The 21,990-nt window shown below is 38.1% G+C and overlaps 1 protein-coding gene across 4 annotated transcripts in view; it reads left to right on the top strand.

Moving 5' to 3' along the window:
* Window positions 1-21,990, top strand: part of CTDSPL (CTD small phosphatase like) — an 84,666-nt gene that overhangs the window by 47,404 nt on the left and 15,272 nt on the right. For 2 of the 4 annotated variants that reach the window (XM_056338673.1, XM_056338675.1), the window contains exons 2-6: window positions 481-635; window positions 7,788-7,820; window positions 11,283-11,336; window positions 14,582-14,683; window positions 19,667-19,723. In XM_056338673.1, coding sequence (XP_056194648.1) covers window positions 481-635; window positions 7,788-7,820; window positions 11,283-11,336; window positions 14,582-14,683; window positions 19,667-19,723 — 401 coding nt within the window. The remainder of the gene's footprint in view (window positions 1-480; window positions 636-7,787; window positions 7,821-11,282; window positions 11,337-14,581; window positions 14,684-19,666; window positions 19,724-21,990) is intronic. The other 2 variants (XM_056338674.1, XM_056338676.1) reach the window with 2 other exon arrangements.

Raw genomic sequence — 21,990 nt, 5'->3', positions numbered from 1 at the left:
CCCTAGCAGGAGTTTAAATGTTGCACATGTGATCGTTAATTTAGCTAGAAAATATGCCTGGGCCTCAGTAGGCATTCATTGCGTTTCTTCTGTTTGCTTACTCAGTCCTGTTTGCTTCCTCAGTCCAGAGACATATTCTAGCAGCAAGTTATTTCATGTAATTTACAGTAATTACTACTTTGGATATTTCTAGGAAAACTCTCAAATGTATTCTCTTAGTGTGGCAAGATCTTTGTTGTGCTGATATGTCGGTTGGCTATAATAGGTTAATGTCACCATGCGAGTTTGACAATGAAAAAATGTGTCGATACAGAAGGAAGGGGATCTCAGTGGGATGGAGAACCTCTTCAAGGTTATCCTAAGACTTGAGAAGGACTTCTGAGGTTATAACCATGCGTCTTAAATTCAGTCATTGTGGTCTGGAAAACTTGGTCTGTACTACATGAATTTATTTTTCTGTTTGGTTTTTTCCTCTCCTAGTGTCCCAATGTAATATCAGCTTGAAGAAGCAGAGGAGTCGAAGTATCTTTAGCACCTTATTCTGCTGCTTTCGTGACTACAATGTCGAACCACCATCTACCAATAGCACCAGTGCTCTTCCTCCTTTGGTGGAGGAGAATGGAGGACTTCAGAAGGTCAGATTTTTATCTTATTTTGCTGTCATATGGGTCTTCTGTAATGAAGGTTTAACTCTGCACTTCTGAAGGTTTGTCTTAATAGATTTCCCTCATGGGGAACACGTTATGAGTTAGAGAAAAAATTACTGTTTTGATGGTGAATGGCTAGTACTGCCTACTCAACTGCAATTCAAAACCAACTGGTCCGTGAAGGGTATTGGCACTATACATTTTAAAAGCAAATGACATCTAAAGTAAGAGTAAGACACTAAAAAAATGTGGACTTCTCATAAATCTTCAGATGCTTGCTGAGTTGTCTCTAGCTTTGGTCCCAGCTACAGGAAGGTTAAAATGTGTCCACTGGAGCATAGTGGAACCTCTTCAATGCCAGTTGAAAGAGTTTTCAGTGACGTAAAAACAGTTTGAAAATGGGGAGAACAGTAATTGTTTGGACCTTTTTTCTAACCAGTTCACCTATGTTTAATGCACACCAACTCCAGTGGTACTGGCTTTTGGCCATTTTTCCAAGCTATTAAGTTTTGTTTACCTAGTAAGTCAAATTGATAATACCTTTTAGCACTTCAAAGCATTGTACGCCAGAGCAGCATGTTACTTTCATGGAGTTCTAGTAATTATATTGCCTTGTCATATTCATAAAACCATGACTGTTCTTTTTAAATCTGATAAGACTGAGAGTTTGTGTTATCAACTGAAGAATTTCAGTTCAATACAGCAACCATTTTTCCATACCATGTTGTTTTTCAGCACTCTCAAAACTCCACTAGTGCTGTACTCTTAACTGAAACACCATTCCCCTAGCACTTACCCCAGACTTCAAGAGATTGCAGATATAGGTGTATCCATGATGGGGAGTAATAGCAGAAATTGAGATGTTTCTATCTTTTTACCCTTCTGCTCTTCACGCTAATTTTTCATATTTGGTGCAGCTGATTTCTTACCTGCCTTCTCCAGTCCATTTTATTTTGTTTTGAATTTTGCTGGTTATGTTTGAATTTTGAAAAGCTCAGGAGAAAGAGCAGAGGAACTGTTTGATGGGAGAGAGGAAAGGAAAGCAAATTTAAATGATGGATACTAAAAATACATGTAAAGGTGAAGGTTGAAGTGCAGCAGTTCATGCTGACACTGCTCACACAGAAGTGCACTGAATATTCCTCTGCCAAGGGAAGGAATTGTATGTGTATTTTTAGGCTTTTGCTAGCCAAGGTACATTTTCACTGAAATGAAAGAAATGTAGCCTGGATGTGCTGAAGGGAAAGCAGAATAGTGTGTAGCATGTGTGCGCACATTCACCTGAGAAACAAAAGGAATGGGAAACTAGTAAAATTTCCCTTTCCGCTATGCTAGGGAATAGGAATGAGGCAGAAGTGAGGCTACTAGCAAAACTACAACTGAGAGAAAAACATAAAGAAGACTTTTGGTTTTTTCTGTAGAAAAATGTGAGTTAAAATGATCTGGAGTCGGTAGTTTTCAGATTGCATTTTTAAAACACTTAATTACTTTCCAGATATATCTTATGCCTTGAGCAAGTGATAGCATGTGTGTTTACACAAGTTTCCATCCTCACTCTGTGCTGCCTTAGCGAGCAGTTTTAAAGTTGTTCAATAGTTGTACAGGAGCCCAAGACACAGATCACAGAATTCATAGGATTATCAGACTGCAGCTCAATAGAGTAAAGAAGTTCAAGGAATATGTTAAAAATAAATAATAAAGTTAAAATGATAAAAATAAAAAATAAATATTTTTTTCAAATAGAATGAAAGGCACTCAGATGCATACAGATCTTCATAGAAGAAATGAAGTATAGCTAAACTTTTGGGTAGTTCTTAAGCGAGTGCAAATAAGTCTGTGACATTTCTATTTTAAATGCAGTATTAAAGACTAATAAGCTTTGTATGTGGTTTTATATGCTGTTTTTATTTTGAGTGCTAACATGGTTAGTGTAAGTAGGAAATTCTTTTAAAGAAAGAAAAACAGCATTGAAGATTTAGATATATTTAAATACTGTTACACTGTCAAGCTAGTGCTTTTTACCAGGAGAGCTGTGGTTTAGAAAAATGCAGGCTGGTTGAATTTGATCGAGTTACACTGAGCATCTTGTCTAGATCAGAAGTGGTAAGTTCATTGGGGTGTGGAGTGGGCCTCTACATCAAAATTGTTGAAATTAAATGTCCAAGAATGAGAAAATTACCTGTTCAAGGAAAGAAGAGAAAGCCTGACAACATACTGCTTAAACTTCTCTGCTATTTAATTAAAGCTCTTTTTGCATTATTCTGCCTGCCAGGTTAGAATACTTTAAATTCTGTTGAGCTGCTGTTGAAATGGTCGCTTACTTATATCTGCTATCTCTTTTGTGTGTTTTATTAATTATTTATCACATCACAGGTGACCTCTGACTAAGACCCAATCAGGTCATGTATTGTGACTCCTCCCTTCAAAACTGGAAAAAGAAAAATTGTCCTATCATTTTAAATAGTTACCATTAGAAACTAGTATAAAATTGCTTGGATGTGCTTTCCTTCTGTCTTTACTGGTTAGTAGTGTTGTTACATGAAAACTGGTGATAAAGACTTCAGAGGAAGGAAAGGAACAGAGAAAGCTTCTGCTGGCTTCACAGGAATTCACTGTTTGTTTTATATTGCTTCTGGCATATTCTTTGAAGTTGGTGTGACAAGCTAACTTCCTTCTCATTAGGAATCTTGATTTTTTAAAATGCTAACCTGTTGAAAAGGAGTGAAAGCAGGGGAGAGTATTTTATAAAGTAATTGAACACAGTTCTGAAATTTTGTTCAGAGTAATTGCATTGTGTGATTTTCATTTATTATTATTATTATTATTATTATTTTTCTGTATTAGAAAAAATGAAATTAGTGCTTCATTTAAAATTTTACCAAACGATGTGACTTGGTTATGCTTGGCAAGTCAAGTGTCATGTCACCTCCTCATAGGATTGGAAGAAACACCAAACCAAGCATGATTTCGAATAAACAGGGTTTTTCAGCACTGACTTTTATTCTATTAGGAGGAAAAAAAGCCCAAAAACTTCTTTAAAGTATTGAGTTAATTTTAAAAACCTCTTACTCACAGAGCAGCTGCTTGTCCAAGTGTGACTCTAATACTGGTAATGAATGGTCTGTTCTGTCTCTAAAGTTTCAATACAACATTTTCCAATAATAACTTGTATTTACTGAAACTATTGTATATTTGGTTTTCTTAAAATGCAACAGCTTTTTAGTGCAGCATTAAGATGTATTCTAAGACATAATATCTATTACAGTGGGTATATCAGCCTCTCTGCAGCTTGGATGCCAAGCCAGATGTGTCATTGGGAGCACACAGTGTTCAGCCTCACGGAATCCTTGCTAATTTTTTCCTGCCTCCTCAGCAGCATGCAGCTCACCAACACCTTTCAGCCGGTTGCTTTTTTTAGGGGCTGGAGTGTTGGAAGAGGGAAGTGTCTTTTGTTTTCTTCTGAGTAAATTCAAATCTCCATTTCTGTTCTTCAATTAGCAACTTGACTCAAGTTGTCTATTTTCTGGGCATGCTTCTGGGTGTAAGGGGTGTGTTTTCTGGGTGAGTTTGCTACCTGAGTTTTGAACTGTTTGCGGATACAGATTTCATCTGCAGACTTCAAGGAGGGATCCAGATAGAGAAAGGTGAGAAAAGCTAGATGTATACTAGTTCTTTCTTCCTTTTGCTTTCAGTCATGGTGGGTGAGGGAGCTCTGACAAGTCTGCCGGCAGCTTGCCATTTCCCTTACAACCCACTTCCACTAGAGTCATCTTTACTTGTGTTTCACAGTTAGATCCAAATCGTGCAGATGGCTCATGTTCATTAAGACGAAGCATTCATGAGGAAAGGGGGTTTTATACTTGCTGGATTAGAGGAGAAAGTCTTGATCCACACTCAACAGGGAAGAAGACAGAATTAGAAGAAGGTTTATTCTGGGGGCAGCAGCTGCCCCTGCTGCTTTCCCTGTAACAAGAATGAAGCCAGAAAGGTCAAGTCCTTGAATTTCCACCTCACCCATCCTAACCACTCCAAAAGTTAGGTCTCCGTCTCCCCACTGCTTTTTGCAGCATAATGCTGTCATCTCCAAGGTGATGCTGGAAAGCTATTTCAATGACGTGTTGTGATGTCTCCAGCACTTATGCCTACTTCAGGGATCTCTGTTTATAACACAGTGCAGGAAAAAGCATCTTCTCTATACCATGTGAATGTGGCTTACCAAAGCGAGAAGAATGGCTTGTAGGGAGCACATTCTTGAGGTCAAAAGTTGTGTTGTCTTCATGCAGGAGACCTGTAGAAGCTGCCTGAGCGTGGACTCTTCGACGGGGAGGTTATTGGCTGTGGACTTTCTGAACAGATGTGGAAAGCAGTCTTACCCTGCAGTGTGGAGGAAGATAATTGAGATTAATGTCAATAATAGTACTCTTTTTCTTAGCTGATCAGAGCAAGAAAATTCCTAGTGTTTGGTTCTGTTGGTCACCATCAGTATGCAGTATGGCAGGTCTATTTAGAGATCAAAAAACCCCTCTGCACAGCTACGTTTGGCTCCTCTCTCTCTGCCAACTCATTCTGACCTCCTTTGCCTCCCAAAAACTCTTCTATATGAAGAGACAAAGCTTGGTATTCCAAGTCAACAAAAGAGTCAAATAGTAACTATATTATTGTTCCTAAAGAACTTACCGCAGTCTGAGATAACCTTTGTGTTAAAGAAATGAATGTGATAAATCTGTTCTTTTGATCAGCTTCTTCTCTAAGGGGGTTATTCTTTAAAATGAAACAGCTTCTGATCTTTGAATACAGACTGTTCTGAAAAAAGCAAAGTAGTGTAGCCTGTCGTTTGATGCTCATTGATACCGTACATGACTGTAGACAGCATTAATGAATGGACACAGTACTGAAAATGTTGTGTGTCTTGCACTAAAATTACATAGCTAAGGGAAAAGGCGGAATTTATTGTTTCATCTGTATATATTGTGCCATTAAAAAACCCCCTGATTTCAGTGGCTGGAGCAATCAGTTCCTGGGTTATATTAGTGACACAGTGGGGAAATTTTGGCATTCTAGGAACCGCTTTGTCCTGTTACCAGTATCAGGAGCTTATGGAAAAACTTCAACAAATGCAGTCATCTGTCATCTATTTCAAACGATACCATTATGACCTATTTCCCTTCCTGTTCCAAGGCATCAGGAAATGAGACAGAACACTTTTTAAAGTTTCCCATAGCACAGTTGTTTTTAAAAAGTATTTGCCTGTTCATGAACACTACGCTTTACCAGCAGACTCTTGCATTTATCTTCCTGCTTGTTTTTACAGTTGTCATCATTACCATTTTGATTTTTGCAGAGGTACTTTTAGGGTTCCTTTTAGGAAATTAGCTTGTTTTCCTTGTTTTTTGATTTGAGAAATTCTGCAAGAAAAGTAAGGGAAGTAGTAATGCAAGTCCTTTAGCAACTTAGGTTCTGGATTCCCATGAAAGTCAAGTTTAACAGTAATACCATGGGGTGCAGCTCTCTCTCAAGGAGACTGCCAAAAGAGAAAGCAAGTTACACTGCAGTGAGTGCCTCTTGAAGCCTGTGGGAAAACCTGAAGTGATACAGCTGTATTTGTGTCCACAATTAAGATAATCTTGTACCGTAACTGTGGATATGCCTCTTCCTCTCATAGATTGTTTTCATCTGTTGACAGAAGAGAAGCTCCAGTTGAATTCTCTACCAGTCAATCCAAAAAATGCCTTTCAGAACTAAACAAAACATGGGTTCACAGTCTGTGTTCTGCCTGCGTAACCATATCCTTGATAACAGTTTGATCACAGGCCAGCTAATCCAGCTGGCACCTACTCAGATTCACTCCTTTCTGAAATGGCCTGTGAACTTCGGATGATGTTCCACTAATAGGACATTAACGTACTGAATTATATTTCTTTTCTTTTTGCCATTACCTTGAGGAAAATTTGGATTCTTACCAGGTCTGTGATGTCTTTCTTTTTATAGAAATCAGGTACTTTTTCCTAAAGCAAACTTCTTGATAGTTCATGCCAGTTGCTGCTCTCTAGCTGCTTCATCATCTTCTCTGGATTTTGGTCAAACTTCAGTAAAAAATTGTGCTGTTATAGCAATAAAAAAAAGAGGACTTTGAGAATAGTATCAAATGACTTTTGTTTGTCAGTGATGTGTCAACACCATGTTAGACTCCCAAACAAGTGAGCATTAGACTTTTTCAGCTGGAAGAGGATGTTTTGGTATTGAAAACAGCTCTTTCAGTAGATAGTCAATCTGCTGGTAAACAGAGCCTGTGTTGTCCAAGTCATCAAAGAATGAAATCATCTACCTAAGCATCATCTGTACGAGAAGGGACAGCTTCCTTTTTTTTTATGTGCTGTGCCCACAAGAAAACAAATACTTATTTTTGACAGATCGGAAGGTTTAGAAAATACGGTTCCTGCTTCCCAAAACCTCTTAAGTATTTGAACTGGTGACCCAGTGACCAGCCTTTCTCCTTTGGAAGCTGTCTTTGTCTCCCAGTGTCAGGGCCCAGGATCAGAAGGTCAAGTTGGCAGAGACTGTTTTGCCTTCTCCCGAGTACAATACAAAAGTGAGACCATGGGAAGAGCACTGATACTGTTGCCTCTTTCTGGGTGAAGAAAGTGGGGTTCCTTGGGTTAGTTTATCATCTTCATGTCCTCAGACTGTTTTGCTGTTGCCTGCATGGAAATGCCTTTTTTTCTGAGGCAGTTGTCTCAAGTGAACTTAACTTCGAGTGGGCTTCTGCCCTGCTACCGAGGTCTGGCTAAGCCTCTTGTTGCTGCAGTGAAAATAGACAAATATACCCATTTGTAGACCTTAAAGCTGAAAAAGTTACAGTAAATACAGGTACTTTCTTATTGTCATCTCTTATTAATCATAGCATGGGGTTTACCAGTCCAGTCTCCTAAAAATCATAAATGTTGATATACTAACAGATCATTTCAGTGACTAAAATGCAAGATCCTGTTTTTATTTATTTATTTTTTACCCCGGTTTCTTGAACACTTTGACCTTTTAGTTTAAAATGTTTGAGTGCTACATTTACTGCTTCAGACCTTTGTTCTACCCTTTAAAAGCCATTACCCTTACAGTGATTTTTTTTTTTTTCTTTTTCCCCAGGGTGACCAGATGCAGGTCATGCCTATACCAAGTGTATGTATTTTTATCCCTTTTTCTTTTAATAATTTTCATAACTTTTGCTTTGATTCATCTTATGTTGCAGTCTAACAGGTCTGTTTTGTGTTGCATGTTAACAAGAGGATTTTATGTTCTGTCTGTAACATTGTATACTCAGAGATGAATTGAACTGCAGGTGTTGTACAGGGACCAAAAGAAGAGTTTGGGTTTTACATGGTTTTCATCTTGCATCTCAGTTAAATTCATTTCTGAATTTTTATTGTTTTGAAAGTGCTTGAAGTAGTCTGAAAGTTGAAGTTACTTACTTTAATTGACACAAAAGGTGACCCATCATCACTATGTGAGAGACAGTTACAGAAACCATTTCCTCTAATTTTTCCCTGTATTCTGGTTGAAAAGAAGAGTTAGAAACCACGTAATTTTTTTGAAACAAACCACTCTAGGAACACAAAGAGTACACTGACCATAACTGCATTACTGCACTCGTTTGAGGTGATGCTCTCCCTGTCAGCTGCTGGTTTTATGGGCCTTAATGTTTCTACTTATCTTCCCTGGATATTCCCTTGGAATGCTGTTTGACATCTGAATTATTTTTCAAAACTAAATAATAGGGGGAAAAAAAATTATTCAAGCTGAAGAGTTTAGTCTTTCTTTTCATTGTTGTTGTTACACTTGGATTCTGTCTTAAAGGTCTTTTCCAACCCGAGTTATTCCATGATTTTTTTGGTTAAAAAGCTGCTCTTTTTTTTACTTATTTTTGTGTGTATGAGAACGTAGGCTTTTTAAAGCTGGAAATATTTTTTTTTCAGCTCCTGTGCTGTTTATAATACTTCTTTATTGCAGAATTTTCCAGGAAATAGCCATGCTGATGTGTGGAGTTACTGACACAGCCCTCTTTCTTGAGATATTTGGTAGCCCCTAAAGACCCAAATATTCCCCAAGATACCGTTTTTTTCATCTTTCCCTTCTCATGTAGCCCAGCACTGTAAGACCTCCTGTAAGAACCCTGGCTGTGCTGCGGGGCAGTAGTGTCAGGAGATTGCCCTAACTCTGCAGATCACTTCTCTCCTTCACCACGTTTTCCTGGATTTAAGAACTGCTAGAAATTACTCTTTATTGCTTACCTATTATTTCTAATATGAAGTTAATTCTAATGTGGCTCATGCATATGTTTGCGTGCATGTGATGTATATGTACACACATGTACATGCATGTAACTTGTTTATATGAAAGTCTGCAAATAGAAAACTTCGTATGTATGAAAATACTGATTTCTAAATTACTTCTCCTTTTACATACCTGCCAGATTCCATTTGGTAACTGTAGTTACTCTGCTAGTAGTTATTTGAATATGAAATATGTTCTGGCTGTGCTCTGAGCTGAAATAAAATTTTGACTAAAAGTGAGCATAGGTATTAATAAGAATTCAAACAAAACAAAATTTTGAAACAACAAATGAGTACAGTTTTGTCAGGTACAAACATGAAATTGAGATACTTTACTAGAACACTGTCTTTGCGATGTTAAAGCAGTGCACTGTTAGATTTGGGTAGTGGTAGGCAATTGAGTGATTCAAGAAGGGGGCTTTTTCCTTTTTCCCAGCTGTAATTGTGCTGACCTATATTCCCAGCACTTTAAGTCAGTAAAATTAGCATATCTTTGCAGTCATGACGTGCAGTTCACAGTGAGCAGGTGACTTTAAACACACTCATTCCTCTTCTCCGATGCCATCAGATGCCTTCTTCCAGCAGGACATGCAAGTGTTGTCAAGCGACCATCAACCGCAGGCAGTTGTGTCGCATTTACTATCGGAGTACGAGCACTTCTGGCTGTCAAACAGAAGCCAGCTAGCATTAGGACATAATAGTCTAAATAAAAGACAGAAGCAAGCCGCCTATGGAGAGAGTGGTAGGAACGAAGATACGTTATATTATAAAAAATCCTAAAATGGAAGCAGTCCTCTTTGTCAGTCTTGCAAGGGTTGTTTGTCCTCAGCACAGCACTGGAGCCCAGAGGTTCACTGCGAAACAGCATTTAACTGTGTGTTTAAGACCCGTTAAGGCAGAAATTCTTGATGCTCTGCTACATGGATGAGAAGTGGGCTGTTGGAACTGTACATATTGTACATACCAGGAAGAAAATCTTCTAAACAGCTCAATCACAATTAAGTTGGGCATTTACTTTTTATAGGGCTCATTGCAAATGGAATCAAGTGTTTAGAGAATTCCTTAGTGACTCTGAAAAGAGTGGTGCCCGCTTCCCACTCATTAAACATTAAAGCTGAAGCCTCCAGTCAAAATACAAGGTTTTCTGGGGCTTTATCATGCATGTATGAAATGTGTCAGTCAGCTGAAGTCACCTGTTTGAAAACTTCCATTGCTTTACGTACATATGTGCAAATCAGTGAAGTGTATCTTCTGTTCAGTCAGATTTTTCCTGTATTAATTGCACTTTATTTAAAAACTTGAAGTAATAGGTATTTTCTCTTGGCTATTGATAGAGATAACTACTAAGCAAGAAATATTCCAACTTCAGGTTAGGTTCTTTAGAAAACAGAAACACTGTGACTTTGGATTTTTTTAAAGATGAACTTTAACGATTCCCAGATAAAGCATAGATTAAACAGCAGCATAATTAATTTTTTCTGATGTTGCAAAATTACTTAGTTTTAGGGCTGAAATAAACACACACAAAATTAGGAAAAACAGATGACACATTATGATGGACCTGACAAAAACATATTAAGTGTAGCTCAGAATGCCTGTGATTTCATGGATTTTTCTCAGCTTTGTTTGGAGAGGAGTACGGTAGAGAAATCAAAGTAGACCCATAGCAACTTCAGCAGTTGTTCTTACTCTTTTGAATAAAAAGGTAGATGAAAATACAAAGCCATGTTAATGCACCTTCTTAAATGAGTTGGAACATTTCTTTTGTTCAGTTTAAAATCCTGGTGTTAAGGAGCAGTACCAAAATTAGTCCTCAGAGTCCCTGCAGAAGTTAAATCTTAGCACTGAGATACTGGTTTTTCGCTTATCCTCACATACTTTTAAACAATTTCTTGTTACAATTTTTTCTAGAAAAAATTCTGTGAACTGCCTGTTTCAGAACTGGAGCTAGCATCTTTTGGCAACTGTGTTTTAAGTGGGAATAATTTATCTTCTATAAGAGTATTTCTGTGTGTAACTGCTGGGAGAAGCTGTTAGCTACGTAGACTGCAACCAAACGTGAATTGAAGGGAACATGAACAGCAAATTAATGTGCTACGCTTAGGCTAGACAACATTTCAAGTATACGAAGAAAGGGCTTATTAATTCTGATACTTGACTCTGTGGGAAATATGGGCCTACAGGGAAGAAAAGTTATGATTGTTTTATGCAGTAATTTTCTGAAAGGTTTGTGTTGACCAGCTGTTTATGCTTCAACCAAAAGTCCTGTTTTCTTGCCACCACCACCCCCTTTTTTTTTTTTTTTTCTTAGGGAATATACTATTTCCACGGGACTGAAGCAGTGCAGCAGTCGTTTCACTACAAGGTCTGTTAAGCTGATCAGCCATGAGACCTGGCTGGAATGTATAAATTCCAAACAGTGACTAGTTTAAAAGCTTTAACTTGTATACAATTTATGTCTTGTTGGAATTGAAGACCAAGCTAGGACTTACAGTACTGAGATACCACATGTTATTTTTCTGCTGAGTTCTGTGGAAGTCTGCATTCTTTCAGAGAGTATTACATAGTAAATACGGGTTGCTGATAGTGACAATTAAATACTCTTAATCATCTTAGATATCTTTGAAGCTACTGTGTTTAAAAAAAGAAATTATCAAAGATCCATAACTATTTGCTATTAACCATGGTGGGAATCTGGTAATTAGAATTCTGCTTGGATATGTCTCCATTAGTGAGAAAATTAAAATACAATATTGAGTAATGCGTGTTTCTGCCTAAAAGCTTTGCTACTCTTGGCATGTGGAATTTGCTTTAGATCGAAAAGCTTGAACAGCGAAACAAATGGATTGACCCTATGTACAAATCCTTTAAGTTCCTAAAGCCTCAAAAATGTCATCCTTGCTCCAAAGCCCTACACAAGATGTTTAGCAGTCTTGCAACTTAGTAGTGCCTTCAGCTTCAGAGTACTTTCCTTATCCCTGTTAGATTATCAGGGGGCAAATGTGTTTTCAGAGTTGAGGCAACAGATACACGGGGTTTGAAATGGAAAATTTATTTATTCTTATCTTCACGTGTGCAAACTGTTGACTAGGTGTCTTTGAAAACAGGATCGGATTGAATTCAAGAAGCGAAAGCGTGTAGGAAGGTTGGTGTGCAGTAGTGGGAGAGTGTCGCCAGGAAAAACCTTTAGGTGTAGTCTTGGTAGATTGTTAGGTCAATAATTACACGTTGTCTCTTAAGGCAGTAGTGAAAAGGGAGAGAGACTAGCAGTAACCAGCATGTGTGTGCAGGTGCCGCAGGTAAGCCTGTTCTTCTCCCGGGTGCTGCTTTTGAGAAAGCAAACAAAGCTGCAGGTGGGTGAAGAAGATGGGCACAGGCAGTCTCTTGCCGTGCAGTCAAGGAATTCAGGTTCTCAGAGTTGAAGGTTCTCACATTTTGTAGCCCTTGGTGTATGTCCATCCTTTTCTTGGTGACAGGCATACTAGTTTCCAGATAAAAAACAAAGATATTTGTGATAAGACAGTGCTTGTATTTTTCATACTCATATTTGTATATGAATGAATATCTATTTCCATATATAAAGATACCCATAGATATTTTCAGTGTGAAAAAGAATTCACGTAGCAGAAGAAATTGCTGTCTTTGGACTGCTTTTTCAGATTAACTTGGTCAAAAATTTGAACTAAATACTAAGTCTAAGAGTACAAAAATTAACTGAACTTTTGTTTAAAACAAGAAGTACACTTACATTTTCTTGGGACATTCCTTCCTTTTTCTATTCTTCAAAGACAAATCAGTATCAGAACATGGGTTTTAAAGATGATTGTCTTAAATGGGTTTGGGGCTTTTTTCAATAACCTTTTAGTCTATTTAAGTTGCAATTCTGGATCCTTCTTACATGAAAAATTGAGATGGGGTGCCTAAATACCTTTTAGGTTTTGAAATAGAAGTGAGAAACCAAAATTCTGTAGATCTGATCTTAGTTGCAAAACAAGCAGTGGTGGAGCTCAAGCAGTTGTTGAAGTAATGTATACTTGGGACTGTCTGTAACCTTGAAAGGGTGTCCTATAAATTTCAGCCTAAGTTACTGTGACAGATGGATACTTTACAGGCATTAAGCAGAAGTTGTTGGGGTTTTTTTTGAAGGTCATTGTTAGATGTGTGCTGAGAGAAAATGCATAGAGGCAAGGGGGTTGTAAGCAAGGCAGCTTCCATTTTGCTAGCTGAAGAAACAAACTGTTGTTGATCTTACTTGTAAGAAAATAAATCAGTTTCAGTAAGCACTCCTAAAAATCCCCCAATAACTTACACCTCAGCTAAAGGCACTTTAAGTCCAGAATCTCATTTGTTAGTTACTTCATTTAAACAAGAACTTAGTAGGCATCATTGGCCAGTGTCTAACAACTTAAGATGACTGAAATCGATCAGTGGTTAATAAACTGTACTTGCTGCTAAAGCAAGTGTTCGGAGGGTGTCAAACTCATCTGTCACCCGCTGTCTGCAAAGGGGTGGCCTCAGATCTCTGCAGCCACCTCTACGAAAGGCTATTGAAAAGAACAAAACCATGATAGATGCATCCTTACCAGAGCAACATTGTCTGAACAGATAAAAAGACAGCAAAAAAAATGAAGTTAGCATTCTGTATCCAATTCTTAATTAATTTAATATCCTCTCAGTCTTGAGCTTCTCCCTATTGATACTTTTCTATAAAGCTGGTCCTTTTCCTTCATCAAAAAGAAAAACCTCTTTAAGTGAGTGTTTCAGCTCTAAGTGGAAGCATTCTCTCCCATTCCTGTTATTTCAGGAAGCATCCAGTACCAAAGTGTAAAATAACGTAACTGTATCGCAAACTGGTATGTTAAAGTGGGGAGTGAGCGATCTGAAGACTACATGACTGTCTGCATTGCTTTCAGAAAAATTGTCAATTCATGTAATTGGTACCGTTTTTTAGTAAGGGCAGCGTACTGTAGAAGAGCCTGGTTTAGGTTCTTTACCGCAGTTTTAATACCTTGATTGGGAATGTAACCATGTGAAAGCTCTTGGTCAGCACCCTCACAAGTGGTAAAACTGAGAGTAGAGACATGCCCTGGAAGATAAAACTACTAATGCTGTCCTACTCCAGGACGGATTTCTCCACTGTAGCGTCTCTCATGACAAACAGAAATCATTTATATAAATGTCCATCAGTGTGATATGGCCGGAAATGGCTTTGACTGTGAATAGCCTAACAAACAGGATAGCAGCTAAACCTCAGGTGTTAGGAAGAGGGCCACTGGAAAAAGATACCATTCTATCAAATGTCCTGTTTTTCTCGGTTTTTTAGTTAGTGATGGTGTTTTGCCATTTTCATTTCCAATGCTTTGGAGATCATTCTAAGTCAGTTTCTCATTTTAAAAAAAAAAAAAAAAAAAGGGAAAAAGTCTATATGGGTATTGCGTGAGCCATTGATTTCCATACATGTACTTGCAATGAGCCCAGAAAAACATTCAACTTCGAGTCATGTATTTCAGTTCCCAGTAATTAATAGAATAGTGATGTTGGCAGAAGAGTGCCTCTTCAATAGAGGTTTTACTTTTTTTTGTTGTCTTCCTCTTTTCTTTTTGTTTTTAGCCACCAGCTAAATACCTCCTGCCAGAACTGACAGCATCAGACTATGGGAAGAAGTGTGTGGTCATTGATTTAGATGAAACTTTAGTGCACAGTTCATTTAAGGTAAGTAAATTCAAAAGCAATTTCTTGCAACTTGAATCTGTCAGTGAATGTTGTAGGAACTGTTAAGTGTCTTAACACATTAACTGGTCTTACAGGCTCTCCCAGGAAGCCTGGTAGTTCCCATTGTTACCCCTATGATTATTCATCCGATTTTAGCTGTAAGGGGGGTAACACAGACATTGCTGGTTTTTTGATTCTGAGAAAGTCACACTGACTGCAACAAGGCCTGGAGTAGTTACTGACTTTATGGCTTCAAATGGCAACTATTCCAACAGAGACCTGTATTTTAACAGGTATAAAACCTGTTGCTCTGAAAATAAGTTTCGTTTTTGATGTTTACATGATGCCATAGTTAGTCCAGGAGAGTGGAAACACAGTACAGCTTTATGCTAGGTAGGCATACCTTAAACCAGTTGATTTGGGGCACCAGTGATTGTTGTGCTGTGTTGCTGGAGAAGATTGCTTTCTGTATCTAGCTGCCGTCCCAATTGCAGTAAGTGTTTTTAAGTAATTAGCTTTCACAACAGTAAAGCAAATAGTGTTAGCTATAGCTGATGAGTCAGTCATCTTCTAGAAGCAGCTTCTATAACCCCTCAAATTTCAGTGTGTGATGGAAGTAGTGGTATTTTTCTATTGTTTAAGTAGGGCTAAAATTACAATAGGAGAATTCAAAAATACCTAAATTGTCTCAGAGTACTGTTAGCATTTCTCATCAGTGTCAGTATATAGTTTTGTACTTCGACTGGAGAATTTATAAGAATTAATAGTATGTTTCCTTACTAGTAGCAAACTAGAATTACCAACTTCATAGTCTTCTAGTTTTGGTTGCGCTCCATTTTTCACTGCTAGCATAAACTCAGCATTTTAATCCTGCAATATTTAGTTGCCAGCATTTAAATATGCGAACCATAATTCATGTTGTGGTTAGATTTTGGCAACAGCCTGTCTTTGTTGACTTAAAGAAGACCTTATATGGAGATACTAGAACAAACATTCCTGTGCCTCAAACTGAAACAAAGAGATTACTCTCTTTATTGTGCCAAATGGTATGTAACAGTTTGTGGTGGCATGCAGGAACCTCTTAACCTCACTGCCAGATCCTTGTCTTCTGTACCCAGACTGAACTTGCAGTAGAGAATTTTCCACGGAGGTCAGAAACACAGCTGGGTTGGGAAGGGAGGGACCATGGCTCCCCAGTTATATGAGAGCCAAAAGCAGGAAGGGAAAGCTGAATATAAATGTCTGAATTTACATAAAAATAATGAAGTCTAGTGTTATCTGAAATGTAAAAATAAGTTTGCTTTCTGAGTGCTGTGGGTAACTGCTGTGATTTTTCTGGTTTTTGAAACAAAATGAGATTCAGTTTAGGTGGTTATTTTCTTTTAACCGTTTTTAAAAAAATACCTGTTTAATGGTTGATATAGTGTAAATCCTTTCTTTTAGGATTGAGGTTTGCCTTTATTGCAGAGTGCTTTTTTAGTGGGCTCATTTTAATCATCCCATTATTCAAATGATATTTAATGGGCATTTAAATGATGTTAAGTAGATACTTAAGAAAAATCAAAAGATTATTCTACTTAATCTTGAACACTTGAATAATGTTTTGTGTTAGGAAAAGAAAACCGGTCCTTTTCTGTGTGAAGTAAATTAGGCAAATGCTGGAGTTTCTGCAGTGTTATGGCTACATGGCTTTATCTTGATGTGAAGTCCTGTGGTGGGAGTCTGTAGGAGAAAAGCAAGTGTTGGAGGAAATGGCTTTAGCTGTTCAGTGGCAAGCACTGTCCAGTGGTGCTGTTTGGATTTTGTTTCATAAAGGGAAAAAAAATCAGCTTAAGTAAGACCATTTGTGGTCATCAGAAATAACAAAGGATTTCCAGAAGAGCAGTGGGTTTAACGCCTATATGCACACTGCTCTGCCTGAATAATCAGCTTACTTTTGCAGTTTCTTTCAGTTGGGGTTCCCCCCGCCACCCCCAACTAAAACGTGTCTGCTCAACCCAGGCAGGTCCTCACTTAAAAGCTGTAAAACCATACATGAATTTGTGATTTTTTAGTACAATAGGGTTTATTTAAAACACATGATATTTTAGAATTCATAATTCTGTTACGAAATAGGCTTCATATTTCAAATGCAGATAATTTTTTTTAACACAGCCAGAGAGGCAGAATATTTAAAGTGCTTTTTATGAAAGCAGCAACATCTGAAGGAGGGTAATTCTTGTCTTTTTATGCCCCTGCATATTTGTGAAGCTTCAAGGAGGTACTAGTCTTTCATGTTAAGTGCATATTAAAGGAATAAAGTTTGGGGTGCTTTGGCAAGAGTAAAAAAGGAATAGATAGACAGTATAGTTATCATTCCCATCATAAAACAATAATAGAAGAAAAATCGTAAATTACTAAATCAAGGAGATGCAAACATGGTTTTGTATAAAATGAATTAAACCACATGCAAGTCTGGAATGTAATCGTATTCAAAACTGGCTGTGAAACACTTTTACAACATTTAAAACACTGAAGCTTTTTATTAAATAGAAACAGTTCTAACTGAAGTAAAAATTTTCCATGGAAATACATTGTCTTTCACGCTCTGTCTCTGTGCTTCCCACTCAAGGCATGTACATGCTTCAGGTGTGCAACACCAGAAACCTTTATCCAGCAAATTCTTGCAGACTTTTCTCTCCTGTCTTCCCGTCAAGAGGAACACAGAACCCCAGTCCATGCTCCCTTCCTTACCACTTGTGCCAACAAGAAAGCTACATAGTACCTGAAGTAGAAGTGGGGGAAGCAAATAATGTAGTTAAGAGTAGTTTGGTTAGTGTTACAAAGTCTAAGGGTGAGTTTTATTTGTTAGCAAAAACTAAGTTGTCTAAACAGAATGTGGTTTTCTCTGACATCTGGTTGGTGTTGCTCCTGTTACAAAAGTTTAGTAATAGCTGTAGTTTTACCAGTGGGCTTCAAAACCTTAGCAACTTGCAGTGACCTATTATTTTTCTGCTGCTACAGAATATTTATCTTGCTTAAGGGAGTCATGCATATATAAATTCTTCAAGTGTGTGCAAGTCTCTTCAAAGTATGCACGGAGCTGGCACCCACTTGAAAACTGGTGGCTGGGTCTTATTGACAGTTCGTTTGGGTTTCTTAAGGTGAAGCTTTAGAACGTTTTTGTGTACCTGTTCTGTGGCTATTAAAGGTGCTGCAGAGTATCTCCTCTGTCTGAGGGGCTTCAAGCAGGTAATGAATGGGAGCCTCCCCTCCATCTTTTTCAGAAGCAGAAAGGGGAATATATCTTGGAAATTGCTTCATGTCAGCTAAACCCAAAAATAACTAGATTTTATCTGTGTGGGTATTTGAGGAATTCTTTAGATCATACTAGTGCAGCGGTCATCGACAAGATGGAGTTTTCCAACGTCAGCTGCTCTGGAGGTTTGGTTGCCTTTACTGGTTGGTCAGGATGAGTAGATTCAGTGTAGCTTCTCATTTGCCCTCTGACACAGCACTTGCAGATGTCAGATCAAACCATCTTGCTTATTACTTTGCTGCTGAGAGAGGGTGTTGCCCTTCTTATAAATTCTTACAGTCATTTTGCTCTCCTCCCAGGAGGCTCGTTTGACGCTGGAATTGGAATCTCATCTTTTCCAGGGAATGGGGTCAAAGTGGTGCTGTCAGTTTAATACTGCAAGATTCTTTTTTCCTACCATTTTTCATAGAGCATAGGCTCACCAGTTTGTGATCTCCTTCTCAAGGCTCCTTACGTTGGCTGTTTCTCTGCTTTCTCGGCACCCCCTTTCCCCCCACAATGGGTTTGAAGGCTGTTTCTAGTCTCACAGATTGTTCAGAGGCACCTCCTTAGTGTGATACTTGAGATCAGCCTGTTAGCTCATCCTGAAAACCAGGTGGGAAAGTCTGTACGAGTTTAATAGAGCTGAGTGCAGAGGTTTTCCAGCCTTAGCTTAGTAATGCCTTACCAGTTACCAGCCAGACTACTCCCAGCCTTCGTTTTAGGCTGTTACCGGTGAAGCGTATTGTCTGTCAATCAGTCACGTTAAAACTCTATTTGGCAGCTCTGAGTCTCAGCCATTTCCAAGCTGCAGACCGTGGAATGAGTTACAAACTACAGCCAGGGATGTTTACGTGATTTTTTTTTTTATCGTGGACATAACGTGTGAGCCATACTAGAGGGTTCTGCCAAATTTGATGTCCACTTGAACAGTCAGCAGTGTGTTCCCCCGCCACCGCTGCTGTGTAGCCAAGATTAGATTGCGTACTCTTAAAACTGTCGGCAAGGACACTTTTCTGTTGGTCAAGTAAAATTACTTTGGAAAGCAGATTTTCATGGTAAGTCTTAAGAAATAAGTTGTAATCAGCAGGCTAGAAAAATGGATTCAAGACCTTGCTCAGAGTGTGCCTGCACTTCCCTTTTGAATTAAGTTTTACATGATTAATTTGATACAGCATGTTATTGAAGCATCGCATCCTGAGAATCAAAATTTAACTATATGACTTCAGTCGTGTTGCAGCTTGTTGCAGTTCCCGATTCAAATATAACTGTTTGGTATTACTTTTACCACTATCTTTATTTTTAATTAATTACTGATTGATGACCCAGAGTAGAATACGCGAAGCACATAGCTGAATTTCTTTGTCATCCACACAGACTTGAGGAAAGAGTTATCAAAATAGATTTTTTTCCTGGCAAACACTGTCAGTGGTAGTGGGGGTTATTCAAGCAGTAATGGATATTACATTGTACAAACCTTAAAAATACAAGAGAAGAGGGAAGTGCAGTATCTGGTGAATACAGCTGTGTAAGGCTTCTGACTTACGTGTGTGTAAAGGGTGTGCACACAGAGTGGAGCTGTATAGTCAGTAATGCTTATTAACTTGTTCCTGAGAAGTAAGTGCTCGTCTCTTTTATGCCTCTGAATTCTCCCTTCTAATGATCTTATTTTTAATGTCGATTTATTTCCTTGTCACTCTTCCTAGCCAATTAGCAATGCTGATTTCATCGTTCCTGTTGAAATTGATGGAACAATACATCAGGTAAGTGCTGCTGTTCTAGTGGTGGAGCTGTCCCAGAGTGCTATCATTCTCCATTTGCTGCTTTACATTCAATAGCATGTCCTTTTACAAAATACAAAAGCTGTGTGTACTGGAGTGTATCATCCAGAGAGGTGTCCCTGTCTGATCAGATATGTAGTTTCTAACTACTAAGTCTCAGTTTTAACTTTTTCAGTTCTCCAGAATATGTCTCTCAGGACTTCAATACTTCACTCTCAATTTTAAAACATTTTCAAACGGGAAATACACTAGGGATGAGTTTTCAAACATTGCTAGGCCCAGAAAAAACTACTTGAATACTGCATTTCACATTCTGTCCACAGATAAACAGGACAGAAGTTGGTTTTAATGTCTGTTTGGTAGTTCATATGGACAAAGCTTTATTAAAATATTAAGGAAAAACAGACATTTCTTCAGCTTCTGTAGCAATCTATGTTTAAGTTCTGTCCCCATTTTTTTCTTTAAGTTATTTAAGTTCCTCTGATAAGACTTTTTATATACTTCAGCATCTTTAAAAGGTCCAGACAAAATTGGCGAGGAGACTAATTTTTATGTCTTATTCTGTAAGAACTTCACTTAAGACTCTGAAATGGTTTTCAGTAAATGCAAAATACCCATAATTTGAAAATCAATCCCCTTCATGTATCTTGGTGCCTTAGCTTTAGTGTCTTTAATCAGTAGTCATCTCAGAAAGCACTGAATGAGAGAAATTACAGCGCCATAAATTTTCCTCTTCAGGCAGACATTAAAGTTCTTGCTGGAGATGGGTTATACAGGCTAATGTGAAGTTGAGCCTTCCTGATACATGAATCTTGCAATTTGTTTGAAACGGCTTCTGTTGGTTGTTATCGGTTAAAGATAATGCAGTTACTGAGTTGCAGATCTTCCCTGGCTGTGATTTAATGGAGATTTTAAATACTTTAATTTCTGAAATGTTGTGTTTTGTGTGAATTATTTTCACTTGGACAAATAGGTTCGTATTTTGATCTTAGAACAATTGATAGGTCATAGTGTTAACTTCCTATTATGAAAACCGTCTGTGTAATTGTCACTCTTTAAATGATATACTAAATATCAGTCAGTGGATTGAAATGTGTTTTAAAGTGATAGTTGCTTTGACAGTTTTTCAGCTGTGCCTGTTTTGTGTAGAAAAATTCGATACCTAGGGTACTTAAACCTGTAATGTTCACCAGCACTGAATGCTTAAAACATGTAAGTGATGGTTTGGGAGGTTTATATTGTGGTATAGTTGGTCCTCATTTGACCTGGGCTTTAGTTGTGTTTGGTGCTGTAATGTGGACTTTTTCTCTCCTAAAACTTTCTAGATCGCTTTCAAGAGGGGACCTAACAGTTTTGAATTGTGTAGGATTGTGATCACTTAGCTTGTCAAGATGGTATATTTACATTTTGAAACAAAACCCAATAAAAGACTGGCTGGGCTTAACAGTCAAGCATTTCAAAAACATGTCGCTTTTCCACTCCCTGCTGCAAACTTTCAGGTTCTTCATCAAGCATAATGCAGTTAGGTACTTGAGATGACTGCATATGGGAGACAACAAAAGAAAACAAAACACCTGGTCAAAGGGAGTGGATCTGTGCATACCCTAAATGTGAACAGGAGGAAGGATGCTCTTAACAGAGAAGGTCAAGTGAAGTTAGTCTGACTGCTCTGCTGGAGACTTCCTTCGTCTTTCAAGGAAATTGCTTAATCTCTTTGTATTTCAAGTTCTTAATCTCTAAAATAGGTAAATATCTCAGTTGCATCAGGGCGGTAGAAGTAAAGTTAATTGTGAGGACTTTGCAATCCTTGAAATAAAGGTAATTTATATAGTATTTATGCAGAACAGGCAGTCTTGGGTTCCCATGTTTGTAATTCCTCTGCAGGCAAAGCAGTGTACTGCTAGCCAGCAGTCTTTTAAAAAAAACTGTAATAACCTAAAGGGCAAAAGTGGCTGTTCTGGCTTAGTCTCATGTGCATTAACACAGGCTGTAGAGCTTTGACAACCAGTTCCCGCTTCAAACCTGAATTTTTGTATTCACTTAGAGCATAAGCGAACAGCTATCAACAGGTTTTCTTGTCTGTCAGAATTTGTCATCTGTATAATGCTTGTCCATTTTCTTAAGCAGTTTATATACTAATCATTGGCATTGGGAAATACAGCCGCATTTTTAAAACGTCATGGGATATGTGAAAGCATATGTTGTGGAACCATATTGTCCGTGGTGCATATCCCTACCTGCTTTACCAG

The sequence above is a fragment of the Falco biarmicus genome, chromosome 4 (genome assembly GCF_023638135.1).
Source record: "Falco biarmicus isolate bFalBia1 chromosome 4, bFalBia1.pri, whole genome shotgun sequence".
NCBI classification, from domain to species: domain Eukaryota; kingdom Metazoa; phylum Chordata; class Aves; order Falconiformes; family Falconidae; genus Falco; species Falco biarmicus.
This window is presented reverse-complemented; position numbering and strand designations above follow the sequence as displayed.